Below are 11381 nucleotides of genomic sequence, written 5' to 3'. Positions count from 1 at the left end.
GCCGATGAAGCAGCAAAAACTGTAAACGACCTTAACAGTAAAAAGTTGGATGATAAAGGATAGTATATAGGCAAAGCTCAGAAAAAGAGAAGCTTTGGAATTGGAAAACGGATTGAACAAAGTATGAAGGAGGCTGTGGACAAATCACAAAGGCTGAACCTGCCTTCAAAGAATCCAAATGATTCAGTACTTACTGAAGTCATTAACGAATACCTTGCTCCTGACTCTAAACCCCTGCGGACAATATCCTTCATCATCCTCTGATATTAGACATTATAAGATATCATCGTATCTTTCATTATAAATATCATCCATACTTCTGAAGATATTTTTATAATTATTCTTATCTGAAATCATTTACCTCTTCGCGCTATCTGTATTATATCATAAAAGAAACTATTTTAGTTTCTAAATTCTGAAACATTCAAGTTTAAAATAGGAATATTCTTGAAGAAGTGTTGGGAGCTGAAGCATGAGTTAGTATAATATAATGACACTTGATCAACGTGATTATATTACAGTAATTCATGCTGAGTTTCTAAATGGAACACGATGATTCACAGATCATAACGTCATCATGTGCTATGTTACACGACTCTTGTATTCTCTTTGATCTCTAAATATCAAGAAAATATTTCTTGATGATTCGGCCTTTTCCGAGGTATTCTGAAAATTTGACAAGTCAAGATCGTGCCATTACAATTTCCTTCCTAGAACATTAACAATGTTCATTCCGAAATTTATATCTGCGAATTCTGGACCATTACAAGTGGTGCTTAATCGCAAGAAGAAGAAACGAAAGGACAAAGCTCCGAACTAGAAATGGGAGTATAAATCATAGCAAATAGAAGAGAGCATTAACTGTGGATGACAATGATTATAGAAGAAGCAAGGACTTTGAAATATAAGGGAAGATATAAAACCCAACAACAACCCAGAAATCACAAACCGTATATATCAATGCATATAGCAATATAAAGACACGGGAGAACTAAAACCACTATAAAACCAAGAGTATAGTAGAAGTAAATAGATTCTTCCGGAGGCAGGTGAAAAAGAAGAGCGACTGATATGAAAGTGAGGAGTATATCAAGAATCAGCACTGGATGAAGCATATTGACAAATACTTTAAAATATGAGTTGAGAAGGTGTGAGTTGTAAGAAAACAAATGAGGTGGATTTATAGTGAAATATCCGACAGAGAAATCAAAATGGATTATCGCATTAATTCGAAGAGGATCATAATTTCCTTAATCGCCGAATAATCAAATCCAATATAGATTACAAAGATTTTCTTTTCGGAGATCAATCGTGATGACGTCAAAAGATACGACGAATCACTATTATCTTATTTCATTCATTTACGATAACTTAACTCACACGCTTCGAGTAATCGAATTATTTTATCCATTCTTCTTGAAAATGATAAAACTCTATAATCGTTATAATAACATTCTCATTGTTAGTCATGACGACCTCTATCAAATTTCGGGGACGAAATTTCTTTAACTGGTAGGTACTGTGACGACCCAGAAATTTTCTACCAAATTTAAACTTTAATCTTTATATTATTTTGACACGATAAGCAAAGTTTGTTAAGTTAAATCTCAAGAATTTTAAACTGTGTTCATACATTCATTATAACCTCGACCAAATTCCGACGATTCACGAACCGTTATATATAAATAGATATGTATATGTATATATATATATTATAACTTGAGAATATTAATAAAGTATTAAATATATAATACTTTACACGAACGTATTTGTTTCAATATGATTTTCGATGAAATTAAAATATATATATATATATATATATATATATATTAAATGATTGAATTATCAGAAACATTGAATTATGATTACAAGTCTCTGTTGAGAGGTCCACTATGATTTGGGAAAATCTATTCCTCTTAACGATATTCAGAATAATTTGTAAAGCTATTTATAAATAAAAATAAAAAGTGTCATTTACGAAAGTTAGACAAAAGTTAGTGGAGAATTGGTTTCCATAATATTCTATTAATCTATTTTCAAACATACAAAGACGTTTTCAGTTTAAAAAGAACTTTATTATTAAAATGTATATAACTTTTATGAATATCTAGAATCACTTTTGACAACTCATTACTTAACCAGTATAATAAATATAACGATATTTATATTTTATTTCATTAAATATATATGACGATTTAAATTAATATTATATATATTTATACGCGTATTATACATACATAGTTTTTATACTTTTACTATACTTTAACTTTAACTTTACTTTACTTTTACTTTACTTTAACTTTAATAATTCACTTTAATAATTCATACTTTAATAATTCACTTTAATAATTCATACTTTAATAATTCACTTTAATAATTCATACTTTAATAATTCACTTTAATAATTCAAAAATCTATTATAAATAGAATTCAATAGGTTTCATTATTTCATAGAACTTGAAAATATATTTCTCTAAACTCTCTCAATCGATTTATATATATATATATATATATATATATATATATATATATATATATATATATATATATATATATATATATATATATATATATATATATATATATATATATATATATATATATATATATATATTTGCTCTGTATTATTTCAAGATATTATTAGTATACATAAAATATTACGATGGAGTGCTGTCCGAGTGATTTCAAAATAGTTTTTTTTGAATGAGTCGAAGCTAAGGAAATTATGGGTTATAGCTATGGAGGTGATGGATATGGTTCATGGGTATGCTCGTGAGGTCAATCTAGTGTTTATCATCTCCGTTGCGTCTACGTACTTTCCTGCAATATTGAATCTCAATATTGATACGTTCGTGAATCCGAGGCCAACCTTGCACTTGTTAAATGACGGTATATGTATTTTTACTACGAAATACAATATTGTGAGTTTCATTTACTCCCTTTTATATATATTTTTGGGACTGAGAATACATGCGCTGTTTTTATAAATGTTTTACGAAATAGGCACAAGTACTAAAACTAATTCTACGTGGGTTTAAACCAGAAATATACCCTTAGCTTGGTAACATTAAACTACTTGTCTATATACGGTAGGCGTGAATCCTAAAGATAGATCTATTAGGCCTGACAAACCCCATCCTGACTATGGGATGCTTTAGTACTTCGAGGTTATTTTAAACACACCTGATCTGGTGTACTTCAGAGGGTAAAACATGAACGTTAAGGCTTGTTACCGGGTGCCTACAACTTATAGAATACTTTTATACACTTGCGAGTGTACATATATTTATAAACGGAAATCTTGTGGTCTATTAATATATTGAAATGATTATTATGATAAACCTATGAACTCACCAACCTTTTGGTTGACACTTTAAAGCATGTTTATTCTCAGGTATTAAAGAAATCTTCCACTGTGCATTAGCTCATTTTAAGGATATTACTTGGAATCATTCATGGCATATTTTGAAAGACGTTGCATTCGAGTCATTAAGTTCATCAAGATTATTATTAAGCCAATTATAGTTGGATGTATTATGAAATGGTGTGCATGCCGTCAACTTTCATTGTAAGGAAAGTTTGTCTTTTAAAAACGAATGCAATGTTTGTAAAATGTATCATATAGAGGTCAAATACCTCGCGATGTAATCAACTATTGTGAATCGTTTATAATGTATATGAACGGGTCCTTTCATGTACATTCTTCAAATCTGATTCAACAGTCATTTACTATCCTACTTACATCCACAGATATATGTATCCGTTCACTGCAGAATAACCATTTTTATTCAAATTCATATTTGGATTTTGATTTATCTAAATCCAACAAGTGGCATAATGAAGAAAACATTGGACAAAATAAAATTTGTTAGAAACAAATAAATTAACTATGAGAAATTTTGTTAAGAATCCACTCTTACTGTTCCTAGCTAACTGTTCCTAGCTAACTGTTAATTCCGTATTACCTTTTATTTATCACAATTTATTTATCGCATTTTATTTATCGCAATTTTAATTCTCTCGATTTTATTTATCGTCATTTAATTTATGTTATTTACTTTACGCACTTTATTTATCGTCATTTAAATTTCTGTTATCTATATTACGCACTTTAAATATCGGGACACGTATACAAGGTTTTGACATATCATATCGACGCATCTATATATATTATTTGGAATAACCATAGACACTCTATATGCAGTAATGATCGAGTTCTCTATACAGGGTTGAGGTTGATTCTATAATAATATATATTTTTTGAGTTGTGATCGAGTCTGAGACATGTACACGGGTCACGATACGTATTAATTAATTCGAATATTATATATTAAACTATATAGGAATTATTGGGCTGTTAACTGTGGACTATCGACTGTGGACTAATAACATTGGACAATTAAAATGAATTAAAATATTGATTATAACATATGAAACTAAACATTCCTTCAAGTTTACCACTTGATTTCATTTTGAACCTCATTTGTATCATGACGATTACACTCTGCGTTCAAACCTTTCATGATTCTTGGAAACACCTCAATCGAGAGGATGAACCAACCGCACTTCATCTACGGAAGAAAAGATTGATGCATATAGTTATGCACTTGAAAACACTCAGAACCTGAGTAAACGTTTAAAACATGTCTGTGCTAACTCCTTTGGCGTTGTTATTACCGAAAATAACTTTGCAAATTCCTTTCAAAGTAGCAAGTTTTGTCACTGCTCCAGCAAGTCAACTTCAACTTTTCGTTCGAAACAACCTTGTTATAATCTTGATATATCTGCATGCTCTTTTACTGTTACCGGGGAACCTTTTATATTCCACCATATTACCATTAGCGTTTAATCATCTAAAAACACAATTCTCTTGAAACCACCTCGGATTGATAACCGATGATTCAGATATGGTAGCATTAAATGCAGAGGAAACAGTAAAATCGTAGATGGTCTAAACGGCCAAAAGTTGATAATAAAAAAATGGAATGTTGGGAACGCTCGATAAAAAATTTGGTACTGAAAAACAGATTGAGCTAACCATGAAGGAAACCAAGGACAAATACAATGAGCAAACCCTATATTTAAAGAATCCAAGTAATTCTGGATCCGATGAAATCTTTAGAGAATATCTTGCTCCGAAGTCATGTTAAATCTTGTGGAAAATCTTTCTTCATCAACCACCGAACTTAGAAATTCCAAAATATCATCATAAATATCTTTGAAGATATTTTCATAAATATTCTCGTCCGAAATTATTTATCTCTTTGTGCTATCTATATTACATCATAAAGGAAACTACTTTAATTTCTAAATTTCTTTAAAATTCGAGTTTGAATTATGAATGATTTTGAAGTAGTGTTGGGAACTGATGCATGAGTTAGTATAATATAATGACACTTGATCAACGTGATTAAATTACAGTAAGTCATGCTGAGTTTCTAATGGAACTTGATGATTCACAGACCATAACGTCATCATGTGCCATGTTACACGACTCTTACATTCTATCTAATCTATAATCACATCAAGAACATATTTTCTTGACAGTCCTATCTTTTCACTTGAATTCTGGTAATATAACCAATCAAGATCGTGCCATTACAATTTCTTTCTTAGAACATTAACTATGTTTATTCCAAAATTCATATATGCGAATTCTGGACCATTACATGCGGTGCTTAATGGATAAAAGAGAAAACAGAGCATAAAGCTTCAAAGTGTAAATGGGGGTATAAATCGCAGCAAATAGGAGAAAGCATTTACTATGGATGATAATAATTATAGAAGACAGAAGCAGGGACTTCAAAATATAAGAGAAAATATAAAACCCAATAACAACACGGAGGTTACAAACAGTGGATATTAATACGAATAGCAATATAAAGACACGGTATAATTAAGAATAGTATCACCCCAAAGACGAAGTAGAAGTAAACAGATTCCTCCGGTGGAAGTTGGAAAAGGAGAATGATTATTGCGATAGTCAGGATAAGGACAAGGATCAGAACTGGATTAAGCATTTTCAGAATCTATTGAAATTAGGAATTGAGTATAGAAGTGGTGAAAACTAATGGAACGGAAAAGGTAAATTTATAATGGATATATCAGACGTAGTAATTGGGACAGATCATTGCTTTTAATTAAAGAGATCCTAATTTCCTTAAATCTCGAAGAATCAGATCTTATAGATTTCCAGGATCTTCTTTTGAATCCCTTGAATTCCGGAATTCAAACCAGACTACATCAAAAGTCAAGACAAATCCTTAATTTCCTCATTTCACAATTTTGTGATAGCTTCACTCGTGCTCTTCGAATAATCGAAATATTTTATCTGTATTACTCAATAATGATAAAACTCTATTTATCAACTCATATGCGTCATGAAAACATTTTTATTGTTAGCCATGACCACCTCACTCAAATTTCGGGACGAAATTTCTTTAACGGGTAGGTACTGTGACGACCCGGAAATATCCGACCAAATTTAAACTTAATCTTAATATGAGTTCGACACATTAAGCAAAGTCTATAATGTTGAGTTTCAAAAATTTTGAACTGTTTCCATATAATAAATTACCCTGTGACTATTCCCGACGTTTCACGAACAATTACGTGTAAATAAATATGTATATATGTGTATAAATGTAAGGAAATATGATAATTGAAAATGATAAAATATAAATTAAAAATATAAAACAAAATGAAAAATAAATAAATTGTAATTTAAAATGAGTCTATATATATAAATAGATATAAATTCTATGTATAACTATTATTAAATGTATATTGTAATACATATATATATATATATATATATATATATATATATATATATATATATATATATATATATATATATATATATATATATATATATATGTATGTATGTATGTATGTATAGTGTATATATATTACATATCATTAGTAAACATTAATTAAGTAATAAATGGTAGCTTTAATATATTAAAAGTAATTACAAATTTAAAATGTAGTTGTTATACTAAATACTTTCATTATTTTTACCAATATTAATATTAAAATCAATATTATTAATTATATTATTTTAAATATATGATTTATAAATACGAATTTAAGATATATATATATATATATATATATATATATATATATATATATATATATATATATATATATATATATATATATATATATAAATATTGTAGTAGTATTACTAATATTATTATAATATACTACATATATATAAAAGAATGAAACATGTAATTTGTTATATTTTCATTATTACTTGTATTATGATTAGATGTATTATTATTAAAAATCATTAGTAAAGACATGATTATTCTTATTATAAAATAATACACATTAGTATTATTATTATTATTATTTACTACATTTAGTATTATCCTTATTGTTATTATTATATTATTGTTATCATTATCATTATTATTATTATTATTATTATTATTATTATTATTATTATTATTATTATTATTATTATTAATATAATTGTTATTAATTAGTATTATTATCCTTACTAAAAATTTCTATATAAAATTATCATTACCATGATTCTTATTAATTTTATCATTATAATTAATATTATTAGTATATTTTGTTATTTATAATATTAACTGTATTTTAGTATTTATATATTAATATTTACTAATTATTAAATTATTATTTATAAAATTAGTTTAATAAATTAATAAATAAATCTATTGCATATCTTTTTATCCAGCTTTATATATATTTCCTTGTGTACGAACGATCCTTTCATTACCTTTTCAATTTGGAATCTGTCTGAAAGTTGTTACATGTCAACTTCAAATCGTAAATCAGTCCAAATTCAGTGGTAATTCGATATCTGCAGTCTCTATTTTATTTTTATTCAATTGTTTTATCCTTCTGGGTTATTCTATCTATCGATCTTTCCTTACTATAAGACAATCGAAGTATTCGGCGTTGTTGTTTAACTCACCAAGTCTTTTCATCACCATTATCTATTATCAAGGTAACTAACACAAATTTTCGAAAATTAAACTGAAAGATATGAAGAAAACCAGTATCAGTTCCCTGTTCTTGCTCCAAATTTCCAAAAGCTCGATTTATCAATCAAATTCAAAATGTGTTAACACAGTTCTGTTATAAATCTTTTACTTGATCTTTCTGCAAAGATTGAGCTTTCAATTCCCTATAACGAATCCTGATTTTTCGAGTCAAACTTTTGTTTCAAAAGTCTAACGAATGTTCTTCAACCAAATTGAAGCTGTAGGGGTTATTTCAGTTGGAATTAACGATTCAAAAAGATTCAATGAAGGATTTCTAACACTTTTCATTTGATAATCATCATCTAAAAGTTTCTGGAATTAATAATCAAGATTCAAGTTCATATATTTTTTTTGCGACGGTTACAGCTTCTGCTATGTGTTTATTTATTTATTTTTTCTTTTCCTTTTAATTCGTGTCTGTTAATTGCAAATAACGTGGTTTCTATTTAAGTTTCAATGATAAATCAAACTTAAACTGGAGTTAGAATACATCCCTAGTCGAATGTGTTGATGAAGAAGAAGAACTTTTCGTTACATGGGTTATATACTAGGGGAATATGATTAAAACAGAAAAACAGTCATAGCATGATGGTTTGGGGAGTGTTTGGGTGAGCGGGTGGTCGCGGGTTCGAGTCCCGGCTCTAGCAGCTTATTCTTTTTAAAGCCCTTAAAGGTAGTTTACATATATTATTATAATAATAATCATTATTATTATTATTATTATTGTTATTATTACTAAAAAGAGTTACCATTTATTTTTACTAACATAATTTAAATTACAATTAGGATTACTAGTATTATTATTGTTAATACTAATATTATCATCACTAGTATTATTATCAAGTAAAATAGATAATATATATTATCAACACTTTTACCACTATTATTATTGTTTCAACTAAAATATTATCATAATTACCATTAGTAGAAAAATTATTAGTTTCATAGTTATTATAATTGTAAGTATTATATTATTACCACTTTTAATTATTAATATTAATATTATTATTATTATTATTATTATTATTATGAGTATTATTATTATTACTACTAATATTATTATTATTGTTATTATTATTATTATTATTATTATTATGAATATTACAATTTTTCAGTTATCAGTATTACCCTAACCAAATCAACATTAGTTATATAAGAATATATCTAATACCTATAATCTAACTCTATTATTATTTTTATAATAAGTAAGATATATAAAATAAATATATTTAAGTTAATAATGAAATACATAAAAATAATTAAAATAACAGATATATCATTAATAATAATATATAAATTTGTTCGATTACAAGTATATGTATTAATGAATATACAAATGATATAGGTTCCTGAATCCGAGGCCAACCGTACTTTGTTCAGTTGTTCAATGTCGTCATATGTATTTTTACTACAAAATACAGTATGGTGAGTTTCATTTGCCTTTTTTACCCTTTATATTTTTGGGCTGAGAATACATGCGCAAATTTTATAAATGTTTTACGAAATAGACACAAGTAATTGAAACTACATTATATGGGTGAATGATCGGAGCCGAATATGCCCCTTTTTCTTGGTAACCTAAGAATTAGTAAACCGATCTACTAATTGACGCGAATCCTAAAGATAGATCTATTGGGCCTAACGAACCTCATCCAAAGTACCGGATGCTTTAATACTTCGATGTTGTTTTATAATGTCCGAAGGATTTCCCGGAATGATAGGGGATATTCTTATATGCATCTTGTTAATATCGGTTACCAGGTGTTCAATCCAAATGAATGATTTTTGTCTCTATACATGGGATGTATATTTATGAGAAATGGAAATGAAAATCTTGTGGTCTATTAAAATTATGAAAATGATCATTTATGATAAACTAATGAACTTACCAACCTTTTGGTTGACACTTTAAAGCATGTTTATTCTCAGGTATGAAAGAAATCTTCCGCTGTGCATTAGCTCATTTTAAGAATATTACTTGAAGTCATTCATGGCATATTTCGAAAGACGTTGCATTCGAGTCGTTGAGTTCATCAAGATTATTATTAAGTCAATTATAGTTGGATATATTATGAAATGGTATGAATGCCGTCAACATTCGATGTAAATGAAAGGTTGTTTTTTAAAAACGAATGAAATGTTTGTAAAATGTATCATATAGAGGTCAAGTACCTCACGATGTAACCAACTATTATGAATCGTTTGTAATCGATATGGACTTTGTCCGGATGGATTAGGATGGGTCACTTCAAGTTCCGTCTTTCTTCTTCACGAACAACACTGGGGCACCCCATATCGAAGAAATTGGCCGAATAAACCCACGATCTAGCAACTTCTGAATTTGCGACATCATATTACGAATCTCGGACGGTGCTAATCGATAAGGATCTTTAGCAACTAGTGTGGATCCCGGTAATAACTCGATTTTATATAATAACTTCCCTAACTGGCGGTAAACCTGGCAATTCAGCTGGGAAGACTTCTGGGAAGTCGGACACTATTAGGATATCAGGTATCGTCTTCTTTTCTTTTTTAGCATCGATCACGTATGCTAGAAACGAATCACACCCCTTGGCTAACGATTTCTTAGCTTTCATCATTGATATTAATGGACAATTAAACCCACCCCGTTAACCTTGGGCCACAGCCCCTGTCCCATCGGCCAAAGGAAAATGAATTATTTTCTTATCACATTTTATACTTGCCTTATGGCGGCCTAACCAATCCATACCTAATACGAAATCAAATCTTGGTATAGGCATAACAAGACAAGTCATAGGGAATTCATTCCCATCTATTTCAATGGTTACTCCAGACACAGAGGTTGTAACTGGAACCGTTCTACCATCACCCACTTCTATTCTTAAAGGTCCAGATAATACGTTGATAGGTAATTTCAACTTATCACATATTGTAACAGACATAAAAGAGCGATTTTCTCCACAATCAAATAACAAATGAGCCGGCAAAGAATTTATCAGAAACATACCAGTAATCTCATCGTCGGTTTCAGTAGCTGTATCAACCGACATTTGAAAGGCTCTTGGTTCAGGTGGTGGAGGATTCTTTCGCTTATGTCCCCTTGAAGAAGCAGATGATCCTCTGACTGACATTGTTCTTACTCCGGCCCCTACCCCAGAGCTCGCTCGCCTTGCAGAAGGACAATCAGCTGATCGATGACCCGGTTTTTTGCAATTCCAACAAACATTTTCTCGAAATGAACAAATTTAACATCATGACCCATCGCTCCACACCTTATACACCTTTTTGTCAACTCTGTATAGGGTCCAGCATGTGTTGACCTACACACATTGCACCACGTTTTCTGACTCAAATTACTACCACTGCTTTGAG

At 29.1% G+C, this 11381-nt stretch overlaps 1 protein-coding gene across 1 annotated transcript; it reads right to left on the bottom strand.

Annotated features, from left to right (window-relative positions):
- Positions 1–10453: 10453 nt before the first annotated feature.
- LOC139869255 (uncharacterized) lies at positions 10454–11140 on the bottom strand. Its single transcript, XM_071857572.1, has 2 exons — positions 10729–11140; positions 10454–10617 (listed from the first exon to the last, which is right to left on the bottom strand). The coding sequence occupies exons 1-2, from the start codon at positions 11138–11140 to the stop codon at positions 10454–10456; spliced, it is 576 nt and encodes a 191-aa protein (XP_071713673.1).
- Between the last annotated feature and the right edge of the window lie 241 nt (positions 11141–11381).

The sequence above is a fragment of the Rutidosis leptorrhynchoides genome, chromosome 9 (genome assembly GCF_046630445.1).
Source record: "Rutidosis leptorrhynchoides isolate AG116_Rl617_1_P2 chromosome 9, CSIRO_AGI_Rlap_v1, whole genome shotgun sequence".
In the NCBI taxonomy this organism is placed as follows: Eukaryota; Viridiplantae; Streptophyta; class Magnoliopsida; order Asterales; family Asteraceae; genus Rutidosis; species Rutidosis leptorrhynchoides.
The sequence above is the reverse complement of the archived record's forward strand: the minus strand, read 5'-3'. Positions and strand labels throughout refer to the sequence as shown.

Excerpts from the sequence above, each read along its gene's own strand:
- LOC139869255 (XM_071857572.1), bottom strand. The coding sequence starts at position 11,140 with ATGTCAGTCAGAGGATCATCTGCTTCTTCAAGGGGACATAAGCGAAAG. Across the intron at positions 10,618-10,728 it reads GTTAGGCCGCCATAAGGCAA|CTAAGAAATCGTTAGCCAAG; the intron begins GTATAAAATGTG and ends CAATGATGAAAG.